Source organism: Macaca mulatta, chromosome 3, assembly GCF_049350105.2.
Source record: "Macaca mulatta isolate MMU2019108-1 chromosome 3, T2T-MMU8v2.0, whole genome shotgun sequence".
Classification (NCBI taxonomy): Eukaryota; Metazoa; Chordata; class Mammalia; order Primates; family Cercopithecidae; genus Macaca; species Macaca mulatta.
The window spans coordinates 178,966,208-178,990,694 of record NC_133408.1 but is presented as its reverse complement, the minus strand read 5'-3'; the positions used below and the strand labels follow the sequence as shown (position 1 = coordinate 178,990,694).

The window sequence follows — 24,487 nt, the reverse complement described above, 5'->3', positions numbered from 1 at the left end:
TGGAGTGCAGTGGTGCAATCTCGGCTCATTGCAACCTCCTCCTCCCAGGTTCAAGCGATCCTCTAGAAAGGCAAGAATGTATTTCATTTATTTGTTCTTACTAATGGGTGAAAACTCTAAAGATACCAGATTGCAAATCCAGTCTATTACTAAACTGCTGATGCTGGAAACAAGCCAATTAGGCAGACTTGGGGGACTCTTTAGTTGAAATGACCATTATCCCAAAAATGTATTTTATTTAATATATATGTATATACTATGTGCTCAAGTGTATAATAAGCAATTCAATTTGGAGGGCAAGGGTAGGATTTTTAAAGTTTGACACATGCAGAAATTTTACATTTAAATTTTGGTGTCTTCTGACATCAACTAAAGTAATAACCATGTTAAATTATCTATTTATATTCATATATTTATATATAGATATAGTGTAGAACATATTATCTATTCTATATCTATGTATGTATCTACCTATATCGATATATTGTATATGTATATATGTGTATATGTTAAATAAAATTATGTTATTAAAATGTTAGTAAAGTTACATGTTATTTAAAACATGTTAAATGAAATAAGAGGAGGTAACAACCTATGGCCTCCTGTGTTTTCTCGGTTTCCTATAAAATGAGAACTACAATAGCCTCTCGTCAGGGAAATTAAATAATAGATTTAAAGTGTTCCGCATGGTGCCTATAAGTTAGCTAACTTCTAAGTATTTATAAAATGTCCACCATTTTTGCCTCTTGGGCTAACCTTAAAAAAGAAGTTGACGTGTACCAAGCAGAGAAAGAAGGAAGTCATTCCAGGAGGGAGAATGCTGCACACGAAGCTATGGTGGTAAGAGAATATGGCCTGTGGAACAAATTCAGTGGTTGAACTGAAGATAATAAGACTGACTAAAAGCAGGAACACTATTTAAAGGGCCAAAATAAGAGGTGAGAAACTCCTGGATTAGAATAGTAGCCAAGGAGAAGAAGGGATAGATAAAAGAGCTATCTAGGATGTATAGCTGATAGGAACTAAGGGATGATTACATGGAGATGAAGAAGAGAGCAACAGATATGCCAGGTTTCTAACGTGGTTTACTGGATGTATGTTGGTGACATTCAATCGCAGAGCCACACACATATTTTAGAGGAAGAAGCTGAAGCATTTGTTTTTTGTTTTTTGGGTTTTTTTTGAGACAGAGTCTCACTCTGTCACCTAGGCTGGAGTGCAGTGGCTCAATCTCGGCTTGCTGCAACTTCTGCCCACCTCCCACCCCCCGAGTAGCTGGGATTACAGGCATGCGCCACCACACCCGGCTAATTTTTTGTATTTTTAGTAGAGATGGGGCCATGTTGGCTAGGCTGGTCTCAAACTCCTGGCCTCAAGTGATCTGCCTGCCTCGGCCTCCCAAAGTGCTGAGATTACAGGCATGAGGCACAGTGCCCGGCCAGAAGCATTTGGTTTTAAACATAAACATTTGGTTTTAAATGTAAGGCATCTCGGTAAAATCATCTACAATTTAATGGACATAACACAGAGAATTCAGAAGTCAACATTCTTTTTAGAGTACCTGATAAATATATAATTATGTTCTTATAGAATCACACTGGCAATGACAAAGGGATATTAATCAAGACTTAAAGATAGCAGAGTTTCATGAATAACTTGGAAAGTATAAAGTAATTCAAATTGGAATGAAGTACATTAAAAACACACTTTCATCAATACCTCAGCTGCTCTGCCGTTGTAAAGGCGAAAATGATTACAGGCTTTAAGATTGAGTGCGATGGTACTATCAGGAATTTGCTGAAGGTAAACAGCCAAAACTTCTTGAGACACATCATAGTAATCCAACTTATAGTAGCAGAGGGCCACGTAAACATTGAGGGCAAGGTATTCCCTATTAGATGAAATAATTAGGGTTAACCATTTAAGTCTACTTCACAGAAATGTCAAATTACAAAGCTCAAATAGACAAGGCAAAGAGGACAGTTCATGAATCTGCCTTAGGAAGAAAGAGGGTAAGATATAATCAGTATAATTATTTTCTTTTTGCATTGCAATATTCGGGTGTTTCGATATAAGTAGAGTGAAGGATGACAACTAGAGAAGAAAGGGAAAGTTCATGCTGTTCATATTGAAAAACTAATATATGTGATAATTGAACATAAAAGTACACTCCACACAGAAGACCAACAGACAAGACACGTAGGCTTGATGGCTGGAAATGGAAGCAGGTAGGAGGTAATGCAAAAGAGGATGGAAGGAAGGGGGATGAGATATTTTTGGGAAGGGAGAGAGAGGCCAAGTGTTTAGTGATAAAGTTGGAATGTAAATTCTTTTTTTTTTTTTTTTTTTTTTTTTTTGAGACGGAGTCTCGCTCTGTCGCCCGGGCTGGAGTGCAGTGGCCGGGTCTCAGCTCACTGCAAGCTCCGCCTCCCGGGTTCACGCCATTCTCCTGCCTCAGCCTCCGGAGTAGCTGGGACTACAGGCGCCCGCCACCTCGCCCGGCTAGTTTTTTGTATTTTTAGTAGAGACGGGGCTTCACCATGTTAGCCAGGATGGTCTCGATCTCCTGACCTTGTGATCCGCCCGTCTCGGCCTCCCAAAGTGCTGGGATTACAGGCTTGAGCCACCGCGCCCGGAATGTAAATTCTTAAGAATGGTTTGGGGCCGGGCGCGGTGGCTCAAGCCTGTAATCCCAGCACTTTGGGAGGCCGAGACGGGCGGATCGCGAGGTCAGGAGATCGAGACCATCCTGGCTAACATGGTGAAACCCCGTCTCCACTAAAAAATACAAAAAAAAAACTAGCCGGGCGAGGTGGCGGGCACCTGTAGTCCCAGCTACTCGGGAGGCTGAGGCAGGAGAATGGCGTAAACCCGGGAGGCGGAGCTTGCAGTGAGCTGAGATCCGGCCACTGCACTCCAGCCTGGGCGACAGAGTGACAGAGTGAGACTCCGTCTCAAAAAAAAAAATGGTTTGTATCTAATTTTGTCAGCAAGTTACCTACAATGTAACTATAACACTAAGTCTGATACATCTAGACCATACATTTCAACAGGGGTAATATCAATATCACCCCCAAAGGGGAAAAATTGGTTCTTATCGGAGGATGAAAAAATCATATTCATTTAATATGTAAAGCACTGTTATACATATAGTACATACATGGATATATATTAATATACATATATCAGTATATTAAAATTTCATGGGAGGGCAGTTGGGGGAAGAGTCTTTTAGAAGGGTGACAACGCAAAAAAAGGTAGAGAAAGCCTGATTTAGACAATATCTAATTCTTAATCTCACCAAATTATCAACTAAACAGATTTGAACGCATGGTGGTACTAGATCCAGAGGACACTAGATTCTCAAACTAGTTACAGAAGAAACTAAAAAAAATGAAAAAAATGTAGAGTAGGCATAAAAGGACACAGACCTGTTATCTAGCAGTATTCGCTTATATATATCAATAGCTTCTTGGTAGTGAGATCGCATATAGTGGATTGAGGCCAAACTGAGTTGATCTTCTGTGACATCCTGAAGATTTTGATGAAAGCTCATCAATTTTTTCTCATCATTAAACTAAAATTGTGAGAGTGGAAAAGACATGTAAAGATTCACATTAGTGTTGCTAGAGAAATCAATATCTAAGTGATAGAGATTTTAACTCTTCTTTAGCCATTGTGTCTCTCTCTTCTTCCTATTTCCCTTAGGTTCCTTGTCTTCTATTTCATTTCCTCTGCAAAGAAAGAATGCAAATAGCCTTGGGAGGCATAGCTTGACAACCACAGTGGAAAGCCCTTAGGTTACAGTTAATATTATTTGACCCCTCCCCTTATCTTTTCTTTATATTTTCTCCCTTTCCTTTTATTTTCTGTCTAGTCTCTTTACTAATACCTGGTAACATTTTTAATCTGTTCTTTCTTTCTTTCTTTTTTTTTTTTTTTTTTGAGATGGATTCTTGCCCTGTCCCCCAGGCTGGAGTACAATGGCACAATCTCGGCTCACTGAAACCTCTGCCTCCTGGGTTCAAGCAATTCTCCAGCCTCAGCCTCCCAAGTCCCTGGGATTACAGGTGCATGCCACCACGCCTGGCTAAGTTTTTGTATCTTTAATACAGATGGGGTTTCACCATGTTGGCCAGGCTAGTCTTGAACTCCTGACCTTGTGATCGACCCGCCTTGGCCTCCCAAAGTGCTGGGATTACAGGCATGAGCCACTGTGCCCAGCCAATCTGTTCTTTCATATCTCATTCTACTTGGTAGACAATAGGGAATCAAAATGTACTTCTCATCATGTAACTTAGTGAATTCAATTTTTAATTTCCTGCTCAACATTTTTTCATCCTTTCTTCAGTTACCATACATTGTTGTTGTTTGAGATTGTCAGAATTCTAACCTTGTAATGCTTATTTTGTTAGATGGCTGCTGCAAATATTAGTTGCCTTTTGCTTATATATGGGGCAGAACAGATATATTTTTGACAGTGACCCTTAATGTGTAGATTGCTCACTGCCTGATACAGAGAATGACTTATTAGCTTAAAAATTTTGTAAAGAATTGTCTTCTGTAGACTATCTAGTTACATGGAAAAATGTTTATGATACACTTTTAAGTGAAAAGCCTGGTTATAAAACAATATATACTATGATCCAAATTTGGCAATATAAATATACATATATATACACACACATAAAAATACAAATTTTTTATAGACTGGAAGAAAAGAGAGTAAAATATTACAGTGTTAGCTTTAAGTGGCAGTCTTACAGGAAATCTTGATTTTTGTGTGTATTTTGTTATTTCCTAAAAGTACTATGATAAACATGTATTATTTTTGTAATCAGAAGAAAAACACAGTAAAATATATTTCTTTAAATTCAATCAAAGACTTTCACTACTAAATAATATTAGAGAAGCTTGTAGTAGGCAGTGCTCCCACCAAGAACATCTAGAAAATCTTAAAAACTACTGAAAAATCTATGTAAGAGGGGCCGGGGCAGTGGCTCACGCCTGTAATCCCAGCACTCGGAGAGGCTGAGGCGAGCAGATCACTTGAGCTCAGGTATGTGAGACCAGCCTGGGCAACATGGTGAAACCCTGTCTCTACAAAAATTCGCTGGGCATGGTGGTGCACACTTGTAATCTCAATTACTTGGGAGGCTGAGGCACAAGGATTGCTCGAGCCTGGGAGGCAGAGGTTATAGTAAGCTGAGATGGCGCCATTGCACTCCAGCCTGGGTGACTGGGAGTGAAATCTTGTCTCAAAAAAACAACAACAGGCCGGGCGCGGTGGCTCAAGCCTGTAATCCCAGCACTTTGGGAGGCCGAGACGGGCGGATCATGAGGTCAGGAGATCGAGACCATCCTGGCGAACACGGTGAAACCCCGTCTCTACTAAAAAATACAAAAAAACTAGCCGGGCGAGGTGGTGGGCGCCTGTAGTCCCAGCTACTCGGGAGGCTGAGGCAGGAGAATGGCGTAAACCCGGAGGGCGGAGCTTGCAGTGAGCTGAGATCCGGCCACTGCACTCCAGCCTGGGCGACAGAGCCAGACTCCATCTCAAAAAAAAACAACAACAACAACAACAACAACAAAAAAAAAATCTGTGTGAAGGGTTCATAGAGCTACCAAGTGAGTGAAGACTTCAGATACCAAGATCCCAAGCAGAACAAAAGTGCAAAGAGTGATTCTGATATTTAGTACCATTTTTCTCTAATGGTACCTACCAATTCTCAATTGGTGACTGAGTTGCTGAAAACTAAGCAGAGCTTCAAGAAGTCTTATAGGCTTAATGGACAAAAAAAAAATAGAGATTGGAGCCCACCAGGTTATCAGTTGGGACCCCTGGAAAGCTACCCTAGAAACAGAGGTAAAATAGAAATAGACCAGCTTTAAATCGTTGTAATCTCTGACAGGTATCAGTTGATTTGCCCCTTTTCTATGTGCTTGCCAGAAGTAAAAGTAAATTCTAAATCCTTTCTGGAAGAAGACAAAATCATCCAGATACTCAAATTATCTCTATATATTTTAATATACAATAGCCAGCATTAAACACAATATTGCCAAGCAAACCAGGAGATAAGAACATTTGACTGAAAACCAAGAAACAGCTGTCCAGAGATACACTATAGGAATTACTAGACATGGATTTTAAAAATAACTGTTATTAATATGTTTAAGAAATTAAATTAAAAATTAGGAAATTTTAACTGGAAATTAGAAATTTAAAAAGTAATAAAATGTGATTTCTAAAAATAAGACAATAACTGAAATTAAGAATGAAATAGATAAATAGAATAGCTGATTAGACAGCTGAAGAATGATGATTAGTAAAATAAATTTCTGCAGGAAATATATAGAAAATGTGACAAAGTGTTTACATGTGATACAAATTAAAGGTCTACATACCTACATGTTACTGGGAGCCTAAAAGGAAAGAAGAGTATAGAGTAGAAGCAAAATTTGAAGTAATAATGACCAAGGATTTTTTTTTAATTAAAAAAAGAAAAAACCTCGAGCAAGCGCTATGAACCTGATGTAGTGTAATACAAAGAAAACCATATCTGGGAATATTATAGGAAAAGTGCCAGTAACAAAAACCAACGTATACATCTTAAACATGATCAGAAAAAAACATCTTCACAGGAGCAGCAATAAGACTGATGGCTAACGTCTCAGTAGAGACAAGGTCCTAGGAAGCAATAAAGCAACATCTTCAAAATGCTAAGCAAAAATAATTACCTACCTAGAACTCTACACTGAGAAAAAAAATGCTTTAAAAAAGACAGTCAAATAAAAATGTGTTTAGACAAAAACTGAGAGAATTCATCACCACTAAAGGAAATATTAAAGGAAATTCCTCAAATAGAAAATGATTTTAGATAGGAGCACAAACATGCAAGAAGAAATGAAGAGCAATGGAAAGGATAAATATGGCTAAGTATAAATGAATATTTACTGCATAAAACAGTAATAAAACAGTCTTATGGGATTAGAAACATATAGACACTTAAAATATATTTCAAATTTGTACATAAGATGGAGAGTAAATGAGTTTAAATGATCTAAGGTCCTTTAATTTTCTAGAAATTGGTAAAAGTACTAATTAATATCAAACTTTTTAGTATGCAAAAGACACATGGTAACTGCTAAAATAATGTTAAGAATGTGACAGAGCGAGACTCCGTCTCAAAAAAAAAAAAAAAAAAAAAAAGAACGTATATAACTGGCAAGCCAATTGAGGAGAAATATATAGTTTTAAAAATCAATCCAAAAAAAGACAAGAAAGGAGAGAAAAAGGAACACAGACCACGTGGACCAGCTGGGCAAACAGAGAACTAATAACAGAATGGTAGTTACGAAGCTAACCGTATTTGTAAATACATTAAGTAAATGGATTATATACTGAGGTTTTTTTAAAATAAAGATTTTAACTGGATTTTAAAACCCACAAAACTCATTTATATGCTGTTTATAAGAGTCACCTTAAATTTAAGGACATGGAAAGGTAGAAAGTAAAAGAATAGATGAGAGATATAATAGGCAAATGCTACCAAAAGAGCTAGTATAGCTTACAAATATGACAAAGAGAAATCTTTTAGAGATGAGAGCTATTTCATGATAATATATGTTTCAGTCTACTAGGAAGACACTATTGCTAGACAGTCTACTAGCAATTCTAAGTTTGTGTGCACTTAATGACAGTCTGAAAAACATGTAAAGCAAAACTAAAAAGAGAAAGAGACAAAGTGACAATTGTGATGTGGAATTTCTAAATGTACCAAAAATAATTATTTTCATATAATGCCTGTGGATGATTAAACTTTCTGTAAAACAACTTAGCAATAAAGGCCGGGCGCGGTGGCTCAAGCCTGTAATCCCAGGACTTTGGGAGGCCGAGATGGGCAGATCACGAGGTCAGGAGATCGAGACCATCCTGGCTAACACGGTGAAACCCCGTCCCTACTAAGAAATACAAAAAATAGCCAGGCGAGGTGGCAGCGCCTGTAGTCCCAGCTACTCGGGAGGCTGAGGCCGGAGAATGGCGTGAACCCGGGAGGCGGAGCTTGCAGTGAGCTGAGATCCGGCCACTGCACTCCAGCCTGGGCTACAGAGCGAGACTCCGTCTCAAAAAAAAAAAAAAAACTTAGCAATATCAATTAAAAGTTTTAAAGTTGCTCATACCCAATAGGTATGTCCATTTCTGGGATGTTCAGAATGACATTTTTATAAATTTTTAAAATTATAAATAATCTAAAAGTCAAATAACTAGGAAACAGTGAATAAATAAAGGCACATATGATGCATTTGGTGGAATGCTATAAAACAATTTTTTAAATAAATTAAACAATTATTTAAAATTTAAAATTTGAAAAAATATTATTTAAAAAATTATTTTATCATTATCAAAATCATTACCATACAGCAATTCTGAAAAGTGTATATTTATTTCTAGGAGTCAGGACAAGGTGACTCTGAGTCTGTTTCCTAAGAGATAATAGGATAGTTGACACAAATTAAACTTCTTTTTTATTCTGAGACAGAGTCTCACTCTGTTGCCCAGGCTGGAGTGCAGTGACACGATCTAGGCTCACTGCAACCCCTGCCTCCTGGGTTCAGCTGATTCTCCTGCCTCAGACTCCTCAGTAGCTGGTATTAAAGGAGTGCACCACCAAGCCCGACTAATTTTTTTTGTATTTTTAGTAGACTCACAGTTTCACCATGTTGGCCAAGCTGGTCTCGAACTCCTGACTTCAGGTGATCCACCCACTTCAGCCTCCCAAAGTGCTGGGATTACAGGCGTGAGCGACCATGCCCAGTCTAAACTTCTTATATGACTGTTGCTTAAGGAGAAATAAAACCTAACATCTCTGAATAAATTCAGAGGGTAAAAAACATTGATAGAGGAGAATATCCTATACAATTAACAGTTATATTCCACTTGTTCTAGAAAACTATTAACAAGAATTTCTAATTAATTATCTCTCACGAGTGTTAGTAACAAGAAGGAAGAAAAATAAAAATATTTTTAAAACAAAAAAAATGTGAAATGAGAACATAAATACCTTGTGAGCCAAGTGGAAGAGGAGGCGGTTTTGGAGTCGGCTTTTTGAAGCTGAAAAAAAAATCCAAGCTGCTTATTAAAGAATTCAATAGTCTAGCAGTCCCTTGTAGGAATGAAATGAGACTCGGATGAATCTTCCCAAATCCTTATTTATCTGATCCTAATATATCTCTGCTGGAATACATACTGTTGGCCGGGCGCGGTGGCTCACGCCTGTAATCCCAGAACTGTGGGAGGCAGAGGCGGTCGGATCATGAGGCCAGGAAATCGAGACCATCCTGGCTAACACGGTGAAACCCCATCTCTACTAAAAAATACAAAAAACTAGCCAGGCGTGGTGCGGGGCGCCTGTAGTCCCAGCTGCTCGGGAGGCTGAGGCAGAAGAATGGCGTGAACCCAGGAGGCGGAGCTTGCAGTGAGCCGAGATCACGCCACTGCACTCCAGCCTGGGCAACAGAGTGAGACTCCATCTCAAAAAAAAAAAAAAAAAAAAGAATACATATTGTTTGAGTCTGGTCTCCACCTGCAGTAGCAGAAACAGCATCAAGAACTAGAAGAGAAATGTGCTAAGATTCTTCTCTTCTCCACTGGTTGTTCTACCTGATCCTATTACAGTGATCCACAACACAACACTCCACATGCATGGTTATAGTAACAGCCCACCTCTGTGTTCATATACCAAACCAAACAGTGGTAAAAGACCCCCATGGTCATCTCAATGTGTGCATGAATCCACTCTCATTCACCTCTTAGTCCCGGTATTCTTTGTTATTTCCTTCTGATATCTCCTTTTCCACAATTATACTGCCATATTTTCCTAAATACTAGCCCAGTCTCTATTCTACAGATTTTCTAGCATAATTATGTGCCATACTGAAACAGGCAGTCAAGCAAAAATGTTAACGGCTTTTAAGTTCCAAATCTCCTTTGCACTCTTGGAAAACTTTCTGATTCTGGATACCCGATTCTATCTCTTTTACAGAAAAAGTCATGCTTCAATGTATAAGAAAGAAAAAAAGAAAAAATTATATGGAAATAGAGATAGCTACCATGATCATCTTATATGTGTCTAACACTGTTCTTAGCACAGATAAAGCCTAGAAATATGAGATTAAGTAAGTAACATAAAGGACCTAATAACTAAATTAGGAAAAACTACATTGGTACATATGAAATAATTTGGGTACAAATCAAGAAAGGCTTTGCTGGGCGTGGTGGCGGGCATTGTCTGCAGTCTCAGCTACTCAGGAGGCTGGGGCTGGAGGATGGCTTGAACCCAGGAGTTTGAAGCTATAGCATGCTATGTGCACACCTATGAATAGCCACTGTACTCCAGCTTGGGCAACATAGTGAGACCATGTCTTTAAAAAAAAAAAAGGGAGGGCGAAGGATAGCATTAGGAGATATACCTAATGTAAATGACGAGTTAATGGGTGCAGCACACCAACATGGCACATGTATACATATGTAACAAACCTGCACGTTCTGCACATGTACCCTAGAACTTAAAGTATTTAAAAAAAAAAAGTCTTCAAGTTCCATGTCTGCCATGAATTTGGGCTAAAATTCTTTGTATGTATAAATTAATTCTACCTCGAATACATTCTTCCCTATCAGACATTACAGTGCCCACTTTCTCTGCATTTCCTTGAACTTAATTTGGTTCATCCTTTAATTAACTTTTTTTTTTTTTTTGAGATGGAGTTTCACTCTTGTTGCCCAGGCTGGAGTGCAATGGCTCGATCTTGGCTCACTGCAACCTCTGCCTCCTGGGTTCAAGCGATTCTCCTGCCTCAGCCTCCCGAGTAGCTGGGATTACAGGCATGCGTCACCACACCTGGTTAATTTTGTATTTTTAGTAGAGATGGGGTTTCTCCATGTTGGTCAGGCTGGTCTCGAACTCCTGACCTCAGGTGATCTGCCCGCCTTGGCCTCCCAAAGTGCTGGGATTACAGGCGTAAGCCACTGCGCCCAGCCATCTTTAACTTTTTCTACCATGCTTCCCTTTTATTCTTATTTTCAAATTTGAGTACAATTGTCCTGAGATGAATATCGTATGTAAGAAAGCAGAAGGGATGATTTCTGGATTCTTCAAACTGAAATTTCTGGGTTTCTCACTTAGAAACAGGAAAAGCAGGGCCGTGCGCGGTGGCTCAAGCCTGTAATCCCAGCACTTTGGGAGACCGAGACAGGTGGATCACAAGGTCAGGAGATCGAGACCATCCTGGCTAACATGGTGAAACCCCGTCTCTACTAAAAAATACAAAAAAACTAGCCGGGCGAGGTGGCGGGCGCCTGTAGTTCCAGCTACTCGGGAGGCTGAGGCAGGAGAATGGAGTAAACCCGGGAGGCTGAGCTTGCAGTGAGCTGAGATCCGGCCACTGCATTCCAGCCTGGGCGACAGAGCCAGACTCCATCTCAAAAAAAAAAAAAAAAGAAAGAAAGAAACAGGAAAAGCAGCCATAAAGTTCACAGCCATAAGAGCCTGAACAAAACTATACCTAACTACCACTAACAGCATGCCCATCCTCCTGTGATAGGGCCTAAGAAAGACACCTGGCCCTTTTTCTTCTTTTGTCCTTCTGCTTTTTGGCTGTAGCCTGGTGGGGTGTAGCACTAACTCTCTTTAAACATCATTACTCAAATCCAATATTCTTTGAGGACTAAAGCTATTTTTTTAGCTTTCTAATATCAATTTTTTTTTCTCAAGAGAAAAAGGAATACATTAAGTTTTAAAATCTTCAAAACGACTCTTCACTATGAATGAAGAATATCAGATATAAGAGCCCCTTTACCTTTAAATCCAGCTGCTTCAGCTTGTTTATACATCCCAAGAAAGAAGTAGGTGCAAGCTAGGTTCACCCAGACTTCAGAATTACAATTTTCCTCTTTTGTAGCATTTTCGTATTCCTGAAATACATAGTAAGCAGTGATCTCGTTTTGGCAGCAAAGCAATTGATGGGCCATTCTTCCATAATGGAATAGGATTTCATACTGAGATTAAGTAACTTCACATTTAGGGAATCCTACATGTTCTGCAATTATTCTATACCTGAAAAGGTTAAATGCTGAAGCTACAGCTCAATCCTACATCTGCAGGGCTGTTGTCCATATAATCTTATACTTGTGGGTTTTGTCCCCCAATTAATACTGATAGGGACGAACAAACAATAGAAACAAAAAGCAACTGAAACATTTTATTTCTGCCAACTAAAAAAGACATACAAGATACCCTTTAAGAAATTCACATGTTCAGTTAACTTAAAATCTCATGGCTTTAATACACGACAAGTTTCATTTCATTCTAATTGCTTTCTGGCTTTTTTGGCATCGAGGGAGGCTTCATATTTTTAAAATGTTTTGTTTTTCAGGCCGGGCGCGGTGGCTCAAGCCTGTAATCCCAGCACTTTGGGAGGCCGAGACGGGCGGATCACGAGGTCAGGAGATCGAGACCATCCTGGCTAACACGGTGAAACCCCGTCTCTACTAAAAAATACAAAAAAAAAAACTAGCCGGGCGAGGTGGCGGGCGCCTGTAGTCCCGGCTACTCGGGAGGCTGAGGCAGGAGAATGGCGGGAACCCGGGAGGCGGAGCTTGCAGTGAGCTGAGATCCGGCCACAGCACTCCAGCCTGGGTGACAGAGCGAGACTCCGTCTCAAAAAAAAAAAAAAAAAAATTTTGTTTTTCCTGCCAAGAATACTCTCTGAGACTCACTTTGTCAACGACATTTTCCATATACTCTCACTTTTTATCAGTCTTTCCCAGGTGCCTTTATTTCATTTTCTTACTACATGTGGGTTGTTCTTTCTATCCTCCTATGCCTTTTACAAATACTGCCAGCCTCTATTCTGTCCTTTTCACATCTTCCCTTTCCCTTCACCAACTTTGTTCCTTTGTTCTGCATTTCGCCTCCTCATTACCTGTCCTCGAATATTTTCATTTTAGTTACGGGGGTTCTTCAAATTTGCTTAGATTACATCTTGAGAATGAGAATATGCAGGAAATGTGGCTGGGAGCGGTGGCTCACGCCTGTAATCCCAGCACTTTGGGAGACCGAGGCAGGCAGATCACGAGGTTAGGAGATCGAGACCATCCTGGCCAACATGGTGAAACCCCATCTCTACTAAAACTCACAAAAAAATTAGCCGGACGTGGTGGCGCACACCTGTAGTCCCAGCTTCCCCGGGGGGGGGGGGTGGCGGTGGTGGTATGAAGCAGGGGAATCGCTTGAACCCAGGAGGCAGAGCTTACGGTGAGCCGAGATCGTGCCACTGCACTCCAGCCTGGGCGACAGAGCAAGACTCCGTCTCAAAAAAAAAAAAAAAAAGAAAGTAAATCCATAATCCCACTGATTAACTATTATAGATGGGTAGGTAGATGGGTAGGATTTACAATGACCAAGAAAAACAATTTCCCCAAAACAATTCTACTTGTAGAAATATAAATATAATCGTTCCTATGTCTAAAAATAACCAAGCAAAGGAAAAGCGAAATTCTCTTGAGAGAAGACTCATGAAAGTTTTTATCGGCCGGGCGCGGTGGCTCAAGCCTGTAATCCCAGCACTTTGGGAGGCCGAGATGGGCGGATCACGAGGTCAGGAGATCGAGACCATCCTGGCTAACACGGTGAAACCCCGTCTCTACTAAGAAATACAAAAAATAGCCGGGCGAGGTGGCAGCGCCTGTAGTCCCAGCTACTCGGGAGGCTGAGGCCGGAGAATGGCGTGAACCCGGGAGGCGGAGCTTGCAGTGAGCTGAGATCCGGCCACTGCACTCCAGCCTGGGCTACAGAGCGAGACTCCGTCTCAAAAAAAAAAAAAAAAAAAAAAAAAAAAGAAAGTTTTTATCATAATGGCTTAATTTTCCTGTTCTGAAGATTTACTTAATAAATGCTAATACCAATATGTTGTACAATCTCATTAGTATGCATGTAAAAGTACAAAGTACACAAGATACATGTACATATACAGTAGCCCTCCTTTACCCACAGGGGATATGTTTAAAGATCCCTAGTAGATGCCTGAAATCTTGGATAGTACTGAATCCTATATATACTATGTTTTTTCCCTATACATACACACCTATGATAAAGTTTAATTTATAAGTTAGGCACAATAAGAGATTAACACCAATAATGGATAATAGAACTATAACAATATATGGTAATAAAAGTTATGAGGATGTGGTCTCTTTTGCTCTCTCTCTCTCTCTCTGAAAATATCTTATTATACTGTCCTCATCTATTTTTAGACTGAGGTTGACCTCGGGTAACTCAGATTGACCTCGGGAAGCAAAACCATAGACAAGGGGAAACTACTGTAATAGAACATATTAACATATAGATGATTACTGAAGCCATAAATTTTTAAACAGTCAGTAGTTGCCTTCATTAACAAGTATAATTGAGGAATGCAAATAGATAACTTCTTTTTGTTTCCTTCTGCATTGTTTGAATTTTACCATGAACATGTATTATTATAATATAAAGTTTAATACCATTTTAAACACAGTTCTGTTTGGAAAAAAATTTTTTTACACTAACCTCCAGAGCTCTCTTGTAGTCACCCAGGTGAAAGGCACAATATCCAATCCACAAATTAGTATCCTCTTCTTCTTCTCCAACATGACGTTTGAACTTCAGGTTAAAAATGTATTTAAAAAGCATGAAAATTTGAATAGTAAACTCTCTGTTTAAAAAAAAATGCTATGTTGGGTTACTAACGAACAACAGGCAATCTTAAGTATTAGAAGCATGACAATATGAGGTTTAATTAAACCTATGCCTACAGGACAAGTATCTTCTAATTGTCACAGAAATTTATATTTTCAAATATTTCACATTTGGCTTTCTGTATTAACTGATATTATACTCCAGAAAGCATTTGAGTTGTCTAACAATTCTGGGTGATATATAAGGAAGAGAATTATGTAAAATATTTAGAGCCAAATAACTGAAGGTTAGAGAGGCTGAACCATGAACTCAAGGCCACATGGCCAGTATGTGTGCTGTCAGGGACTTAAAGAAATGCCTGACTCCAAAGCTCATGTTGTCACCCTCTGTGCTCTACTGCATTTAACCTCCTGCTTCAGTCCTATTGCATTAGCACACACATATATTTACTAATAGGTTGTAACCTTTCACTGAGGACTAGCCATTAAATCTTTCTATTACCCTTGAGCAGGCTAGCTTACCAGGTCTACAAGAGTTAAGGATGTTCAGAAGACTTGGCCTCACTTATGTCCATTGTGAACAAATATTTATGAATTCCTCAGCCAACAAAAGAAAAGCCTTATTTTGGAGGAAAGGACTGAGATCTTGACAGAGAATTCTGAATTTCCACGGTAAGATAAGATTTTTTTTTCACTCTACAGGGTGATAAATCAAATAGTGAGCCAACACATATTTACAGAGCATCACTATAGAACTTAAGGAGCCTCAGTCATTACAAGATGAAGACACCCCTTTGATACTTTCTTGTCTGGACTAAGAATTTACTCCTGTAGCTAACTCTACAACATTAGAAATCCTCCTCATACCAAATGCTATGAATTTGAGTATAGTGCCTTAATTCTGGAGATATTCTCATGTGAGGTCTCCCTGAATTCCCTGGAGCTACAGGAAAGCGCATGAGACTTCCTCACCCCAAACCATAGCAGTTTCCATTCCCATGCAGCATGGTACTCCAACTAACTACCTAAGAATGTAAGCAAAGAGCAGAGCCTCCCTGCCAACTTAAAGGCAGTCTGGCCCTGTAGTCCCAGCATTTTGGGAGGCCAGAAGCAGGAGCATCCCTTGAGCCCAGGAGTTCAAGACCAGCCTAGGCAACATGGTGAGACCCCCATCTCTACACACACACACAAATAGCCAATCAAATGAAAATTAGCCAGGCATCATGGCACATGCCTGTAGTCTCAGCTACTTGGGAGGCTGAGGTGGAAGACTCGTGTGAGCCCTGGGAGGTTGAGGCTCCAGTGAGCCACCATCATGCCACTGCATTCCAGCCTGGGTGACAGAATGAGACCCTGTCTCAAAAATAAAATAAAATAAAGGCAACCTGGTGTTAAACAATAAGGAAAATATGGTCACTGTCTTAGAGAAAAAAGAGAGAAACAGACTGATGGAAATAGATATATAGCACTCAGTCCACTGATTCACAGAACTAGAAGGTTCCTCCATGCCAACTCCCCCACTGCAAAGATGAGAAGGCTGATGCCTAAAAAGCTAAACAACATGTTCAATACCAGAGCACTTAGTAAGAAGGTGAACTAGGCCAGGCGCAGTGGCTCACGCCTGTAATCCCAGCACTTTGGGAGGCTGAGGCAGGTGGATCACCTGAGCACAGGAGTTTGAGACAAGCCTGGCCAACATGGTGAAACACTATCTCTACTAAAAATACAAAAGATTAGCTGGGTGTGGTGGCAGGCGTCTGTAATCCCAGCTACTCAGGAGGCTGAGGCAGGAGAATTGCTTGAACCAGGGAGGTGCAGGCTGCAGTGAGCTGAGATTGCACCATTGCACTCTAGTCTGGGTGACAAGAGTGAAAGTCCATCTCAAAAAAAGAAAAAAGAGAAAAAACAAGAAAGTGAACTATACATGGAAGATGGAGAAATACATGTAAACCTAATTATAACAATTATTAACAGTAGATTCAGAGTAATATGGATGGAGTAGCATTTTAAAAGAAATGACTAGGCCGGGCGCGGTGGCTCAAGCCTGTAATCCCAGCACTTTGGGAGGCCGAGATGGGCAGATCACGAGGTCAGGAGATCGAGACCATCCTGGCTAACACGGTGAAACCCCATCTCTACTAAAAACGCAAAAAATGAGCCGGGCGTGGTGGTGGGCGCCTGTAGTCCCAGCTACTCGGGAGGCTGAGGCAGGAGAATGGCGGGAACCCGGGAGGCGGAGCTTGCAGTGAGCTGAAATCCGGCCACTGCACTCTAGCCTGGGCACAGAGCGAGACTCCGTCTCAAAAAAAAAAAAAAAAAAAAAAAAAAAAAGAGAAATGACTGTGGCACAACACAACCAGACCATGCTGTCAGAACTCTTCATTCTTTGGTGCAACGCTTCACCCTCCTGTAACATGTGCTTCCCACAAAGCAGTTTTTCAAAGCGCAGTCTCCTGGGACCATCTCCATCAGGCACTTAGACTACTCACCTGAAAATGCAGATTCCTGAGCACCACTGCAGACCTACAGCAGGAGCCCAGGAATCAATATCTTATTAAGTACCCTAGGTAATTCCAATATATATTAAAAGGTGAGAACTACTGCCATGGAGATTTGAAATATTTTCTGGGGCTATAATATTTTCAACCATAAACATGTTAGAATTATTTAAATTTGATCAAAATTTCAGAACACATAATAGGAAAAAAATCATACATTGGTCAAGGGTTGGGATAAGCAATGTGTGAAATGACATTGTATTAAATGTCCCTTCACATTTTTAGATTGTAATCACCATTAGTAAACTAGACATACTCAAAAGTGGCCCTCAAGAAATTAGGTTTTTGTTTGTTTGTTTGTTTTTTGAGATACAGTCTTGCTTTGTACTCAGGCTGGAGTGCAGTGCAATGATCTTGGCTCACTGCAACCTCCACCTTCCAGGTTCCAGCAATTCTCCAGCCTCAGCCCCCCGAGAAGCTGGGACGACAGGTGCGTGCCACCATGCCCAGTTAATTTTAGTATTTTTAAGAGACGGGGTTTCATCATGTTGGCCACGATGGTCTTGATCTCTTGACCCCATGATCCGCCTGCTGGCCTCCCGAAGTGCTGGGATTACAGGTGTGAGCCATTGCGCCCAGCCAAATTTAGTTTTTTAGTTCATTTTTTATCAGGTTTATAGTTAACTTAGAATCCGGAATCTGTGCCTGACTAGATTTACAGGGGATTTGTACAGGAAGCCCCAGAATGCACGCACCTATTACAACAGCAGAGCAACCAGCATTCTCACCTAATCATTCATCTACAGTCTGGTATTCACATGCTAAGAAGCAATGTTCTTTGGGCATTACCTCCAATAGGGTAATAGCTCCAGTGAAATCTCTTTTTGAAAGTAGCTCCTCTAGTTTTGGAATCTTCCTACCTTTCTTCTTTTTTTTGTCAGTGGGCTGTACGCCTCTGCCTACAGCAGGTTTGGCCCTTGAAAGCATCTGTAAAAGAAACAAAGACAGCTGTATGGTCCAATTCTGATTATCAGATTTAAACTGAGAGTGGCAGCTCTATAGTTTAAAAGTCAAGGCTGGGCACAGTGGCTCACGCCTGTAATCCCAGTACTTTGGGAGGCCAAGGCGGGCGGATCATGAGGTCAGGAGTTCGAGACCAGCCTGGTCAACATGGTGACACCACGTCTCTACTAAAAATGCAAAAATTAGCCGGGCATGGTGGCAGGTGCCTGTAGTCCCAGCTGCTCGGGAGGCTGAGGCAGAAGAACGCTTGAACCTGAAGGCGGAGTTTGCTGTGAGCTGAGATCACGCCACTGCACTCCAGCCTGGGCAACAGAGCGAGACTCCGTCTCAAAAAAAAAAAAAAAAAAAAAGTTATAAGTCAAATCCTTAACAACGAACCCCAGGGAAGCCTATTCACACTTGCTTTGTAACAGGTATTCTAGTAGAAGAGCCATCACCCAATACTTAGGAAGGACCAGACAGCTACTCCCAACTTTATCTTCACTGGCTAGAGATGCTTTCGCACAGCTTCTGTCATCTCAGCTTTCCCTTCCTCTGCTTCCCATCCCACGAGTGGTTTAGATGTGGGTAAATGGAGAAGCAGGAGGGAAGAAAGCATCGAGGTATCTACAGTTGCATCCCTGTCCCCCGTGGGAACACAGGGAGAGCTGGGGATTACCCTCTGCGGACACACCTAGACTTTACACAGAAGTGTGCTGGGAACCTCGAATCGCCAGCCTCAGGACCTACTCAAAGTAATCCCTCACTATTCAGAGCCACTAACCATCTTGACGTCGGTCTTGTGAGTCCCCTCCAGACAGCAAAGGCCGGGCCTCAGCGTTTCGCCGCATCCACACAGGACGCTCTGTCTCCACGGCAACCCCGCCGCGAGGCTGGTACGTCGGGGAGAAAAGCTCGTTGGAGAACCAGCGCCCGCGGCTTCTTGGTTCCGTGCAGCTTCTGCCGCGGAAGAGCAGCGGTTCCTCTTGGGAGGAGAGCGTCGTTCTCTGTGCTGAGAGCGAAAGTTTGGTTGTGTCTCTATTTATGAGTTTACTTTAGGAAAAGGCGAATTGGAATGGCATTGTTTTTCAAATGCAAGTTTTCTGGGAAGGAAATTTTCAGGGACCACTTCCGTTTTGGGCCGCGTTGGACTCCATAGCAACCCTTGGCTGCGTGCACCGCAGAATCTTGGTCTCTGGCTGGTGCGGGAAGCTTAGAAAATTTCTGCTGAAGGAGTTGTAGTTCTGTGATTTGGAGGCAGGAGTGCATCAAAATACAGTTTCCTATTTCCACAGATACATCTACACACAATAGAGAACTGTAATAAATATTTGTCGATTGGATGACTTAATTTATCTATCTTACTCCGGAACCCAGTTAATGCAGGGGCAACCATAATCTTTAAATTCACGAAATCGTGAAATGTTAGAGTTGGAAGAGACCTTACAGGACCTCTGGTCAACCCCTCAGAATTAACAGACTGAAGAACTAACATCTTGTTAGTTAACTAATGTCAGCCTAAAAAGCTCAGGGATCCAATTGAAAGAGTTTATTCAAGTGCAAAGTGTGAGGGCGGCTATCCCGGGAACCACAGACAGCAAAGAATGGTGATCCGTGCTCCCTGATGTAGGGAACGGTGAGGGTCGTTTATATCGCCAAAAACAGGGGTGCTGTACATAATTACAGCATTTTCAAGATGAGGCTAACGTACACAGAAGATTAAATTCACTACTATTGATTATACTCTAAGGGGGATGTTTAATATTCTATTGTAAAGAGGTAACAATCACAAGGGTCTCTATCTCCAACGTCATTTAGTCTGAATAAAGAATAAAAAATCTGGTTAATATATAACATCAACACAAAGATCAGGAAGCAACAGTCATGCACCAGAGAAGAAAAACAGCCATGTTCTGTGAGTTAGTTTACAGGGCTTAACGTTTCCCCTTGGCATAATATGTTTGGAAGGTGCTGAAATTTTCTTTTCACATTTTCCCTTTTCTTCAAAAGCTTTCGGAGAAAGCATTATAGAAGAATTATATTCTCAGGCCGTGTATTTGATCAAACCTCATGTCACTAGGAAGGCTCCTTCCTGGCAGTCACATCCCAAGGAGGAGGGGAAATTGGAAAGGACCAAGTCCGAATTATAAAGCAACAAGAGAAAGTAGTTCTGGAACCTGATTCAGGCTACATGGCTGCCTCTTCAAACAAACAATTATCTGAGTAGTCTTTGTTCTAATTTTCTCAGCTGTGTGTTGACCCAATTGCAGTTAAATACCATAACAGCTCTGTAGACAAAGGCAAGACAAAACACAAACTATGATAATTCCTAAAATACATAACAGCTTTTGCCACCAAGGTCCCCAAGATCCAAATCAACTACTTAACTGGTAGCTTAGAGAGGGTTTTGGATCCGAAAGGTTAATTATTAGAGTTTTTCAAATCAGTCATTACTTTGGTAACATTATTTGATTCATCTGGGATATAAACACAGCATTCAGTTTCTGTCATAGCACAGGTTCCTCCTTGGGCTGCAGTATGTCTAAGACCATACAATTTTGTAATACAGTCTTCTCAAGAGAGTAACTTTATTATTTAACAATGAGACATTCATGTGGCTGTCATTTAGGGCCTTTTGTGTGTAATTGGTTAGGACCTCTATATGGTGAATGACATCTTCAATACCCAGTTGTGGTACAAAGACAGAAGTGAATCTAAGTGGCTTCTGGAAGGTAAGCACTTTCTATTTCTTCTGTTAAAGACACTATTGTGTAAACCTTTACAGTAAGTTCCAGATTCATCCTTTAAATGACATCCATCTGTAAACCGAACAACATCAGCCTAAGTAAGAAAAGTCTCTTGCAGATCAGTCCTAGGAGAAAAAAAGTTTATCAGTTAGAGTTATGCAATTATGTGGTGTTTCATCTGAAAGTGAAGGAAAAAGAGTTGCAATATTTAGCTTATTACATCCAGAGATGGTCACATGATAAGCTAAAAGAAGTGAAACTTCCTATGAAGCTAGTCTACTCATTGAATAATGTTAAGTGTGTTGTGAGTTTAGCAATGCTTCCACAGAATGAGGGATGAAATCAGTAAGGGGAGTTTCTTTTCTCCCAGAGTGTTATTAAGGAGAAAAGGAAAGGCCCTTTTAAGTTCGATGGAGCACCCCCATTTTTTATTTTCTGCCTCCACCTGTTGTTCTTTCCTTTTTAGTTTTTGGCAGTTCTTTTTAATGTGATCAGGCTTTTTGAATTAATTGAAAGCGTATGGTTAGGTCTACTTGGGGGTTTATAAGGATATTTTGAAGGTCCAAATTGTGTGGACATTCGTTTCCACTGTAAATTCATAATTTTATTAGCCTTGCTCTTTTGTTTGGCCTCCTTCTCAGTTTCATCTTCAGTTATGAGACAACTGGTCAGCAAGACTGACCAAATTATGAGTTTGAGAAGTGGCCCAGCGAGAGTTTTGTCTTTTCACTATTAGTGCTAATTCTTCATCTAACCCATTTATAAAACTGGAGTTGAGAAGGGTATCATTTTGATTATTAGCGTAGCTTTCTTCAGATAAACCCAAATATTGTTTAAGTTTACTCAAACCCTCAAAATATGATATTACTGACTCATCTGGATTTTGTTGACCTTGTTGTATTTTACTACAGTCTACTACTCTTTGAAACAGTGAGGAGTGGCTTGAAGCAAAGCCTTTGCAGTTTTGTGTGTCTGCCTACGGTCCTGAGCATTTATGAAAGTCTTCTAAGAGATTTCTTTTTTCTTTTTTCTTTTTTTTTTTTGAGACAGAGTCTCGCTCTGTCGCCCAGACTGGAGTGCAGTGGCACAATCTCGGCTCACTGCAACCTCTGCCTCCCGGGTTCATGCCATTCTCCTACCTCAGCCTCCCGAGTACCTGGGACTACAGGCGCCCGCCACCACACCCGGCTAATTTTTTTTTGTATTTGTAGTAGAGACGGGGTTTCACCGTGTTAGCCAGGATTGTCTTGATCTCCTGATCTCATGATACGCCCACCTCAGCCTCCCAAAGTGCTGGGATTACAGGAGTGAACCACCTCACCTGGCCTTCTAAGAGAGTTCTATAATGGGCCTTGTCTGTCTAATCTTTAGCTTTACTTTCTGATAGTCACATGTGAGTTAGTTGATATAAATCAGAATAACCAGGGCCATAAGCTCAGATATTTAATTCAAATTCTCTAGCAAAACCAATAGGATCCTGGTGAGGGTCGGGGAATAATTTACTATGCCTTTAAGTTCTACCTTAGACCATGGTTGATAAACTAAAGCAGGTTTCCCTCTACCAGATACTGGATGTTCATGAAATGAAGCCAAAAAAGTGGGAGCAGGTGGAAGGGGAGGAGAAGGAAGAGAAGGTCAGTCTGGGCAAGGTAGTTCTGATAAGGAGGGATAGAGAGAAGGGGGAGCAGGAGGAGGAGAAGCAGCAGTTTCAGCAGCTTTTCTGAATTAAAGTTTTAGAGAGCTTTTCATTTGCTTTCTATAGGAAAAGAACTCTGTCACAGCAGCTTTTGCATGCTTCTGGGTAGCATTGGAAATAACTCTCCAAATTATATTATTTAATTCTAGAGCTGGCTTTTTCTAATTGTGCATGTGAGCAAACTAACTTAGGCATTTCACAAGTACCCCACTTTGGCCATTGTAATTCAGCATCTTCCTGTGTCAAATAAGACCATTTTTCCCAATACTGACAGGAGGTGGCAGGTGCGATGACTCACACCTGCAATCTCAGCACTTTGGGAGGCTGAGGCAGGAGGATCACTTGAGCTCAGGAGTACGTAGAGTGTCTCTACAAAAACTCAAAAAATTAGCCCAGCATGGGGGTGTGCATGTGGTGCCAGCTACTTGGAAGGCTGAGGTGGGAGGATTGCTTGAGCCCCAGAGGTGGTGGTTGCAGTAAGCCAAGATTGTACTATTGCACTCCATCCTGGGTGATAGAGCAAGACCCTGCCTCATAAAACAGACACACATACACCCATATTTATGTATGTAGGGTGTGTGTGTATATATGTATATATATATATGTGTATATATATAGACAGGAGGTGGCACCATAAGTCTTGTACATAAATTTAGCTGGAGTTTCTAAAAGTGGGTCCTCCCTTAAAGAGGACTTTGTTTTAAATGAACAGTTGACCATAATTTGTATCCTCTTTTAAACTGACCAAAGATTGAAAGGGAAAGATGTTTTGGGTCTAGTGTGCTGCTTAATAGTGATTACTCCTCAAGGTTTCACCCATGAGTCACCTCTCCCCTCTTATGTGTCCCAACGAAATCCAGAAATTTCTGGGAGTTTAAGGCACCGGTAGCCCAATTCCTTATGTGTGCCCACCGGGCAGATTTCCTTGCATATTCTTCTTTGAGATTTCCCTAGAGCATAGTTACACATCCCAAGCTATGAACTCTGACATCCTTACATGACCTCAATCACCTAAGGTGCTTTTCTTCTGGGAGGAACAAGGTCTTTTGCATTTGGGACTTACGTCCTCATATGAACCCTTTTGTGAATTTTTGGTCACTCAAGAAGAAAACTTAAATGTCAATTTTTTTTTTTTTTTTTTTTTTTTTTTGAGACGGAGTCTCGCTCTGTCGCCCAGGCTGGAGTGCAGTGGCGCGATCTCAGCTCACTGCAAGCTCCGCCTCCCGGGTTCACGCCATTCTCCTGCCTCAGCCTCCCGAGTAGCTGGGACTACAGGCGCCCACAACCGCGCCCGGCTAATTTTTTGTATTTTTAGTAGAGACGGGGTTTCACCGTGGTCTCGATCTCCTGACCTTGTGATCCGCCCGCCTCGGCCTCCCAAAGTGCTGGGATTACAGGCGTGAGCCACCGCGCCCGGCCTTAAATGTCAATTTTAACTGAGCTCCAAAACCTGGGTCACCAACCTGGGTCCAGTTTCAGGCCACAATCAAAAAAAATTTTTTTTTTTGAGTCATAGTCTCACTTGGTTACCCAGGCTGGAGTGCAGTGGAATGATTTGGGCTCACTGCAACCTCCATATCCTGGGTTTAAGCAATTCTCCGGCCTCAGCCTCCCAGGTAGCTAGGATTACAGGCACATGCCACCATACCTGGCTAATTTTTGTGTTTTTAGTAGAGATGGGGTTTTGCTGTTGGCCAGGCTGGTTTCAAACTCCTGGCTTCAAGTGATCCACCTGCCTCAGCCTCTCAAGTGCTGTGATTACAGGTGTGAGCCATTGGGCCTGGCCTAAAACCACAAATTTACCTAAAGCCAC

At 41.1% G+C, this 24,487-nt stretch overlaps 1 protein-coding gene across 1 annotated transcript in view; it reads right to left on the bottom strand.

Moving 5' to 3' along the window:
- Positions 1-19,112, bottom strand: part of IFT56 (intraflagellar transport 56) — a 65,889-nt gene extending 46,777 nt beyond the window's left edge. Inside the window, exons 1-7 of the mRNA XM_001106020.5 lie at positions 19,016-19,112; positions 18,079-18,216; positions 14,604-14,696; positions 11,857-11,971; positions 9,063-9,112; positions 3,432-3,577; positions 1,720-1,891 (exon numbers count right to left, since the gene is read on the bottom strand). Of these exons, the coding sequence (XP_001106020.2) occupies positions 1,720-1,891; positions 3,432-3,577; positions 9,063-9,112; positions 11,857-11,971; positions 14,604-14,696; positions 18,079-18,216; positions 19,016-19,018 (717 nt within the window). The 5' untranslated portion in view covers positions 19,019-19,112. The remainder of the gene's footprint in view (positions 1-1,719; positions 1,892-3,431; positions 3,578-9,062; positions 9,113-11,856; positions 11,972-14,603; positions 14,697-18,078; positions 18,217-19,015) is intronic.
- Between the last annotated feature and the right edge of the window lie 5,375 nt (positions 19,113-24,487).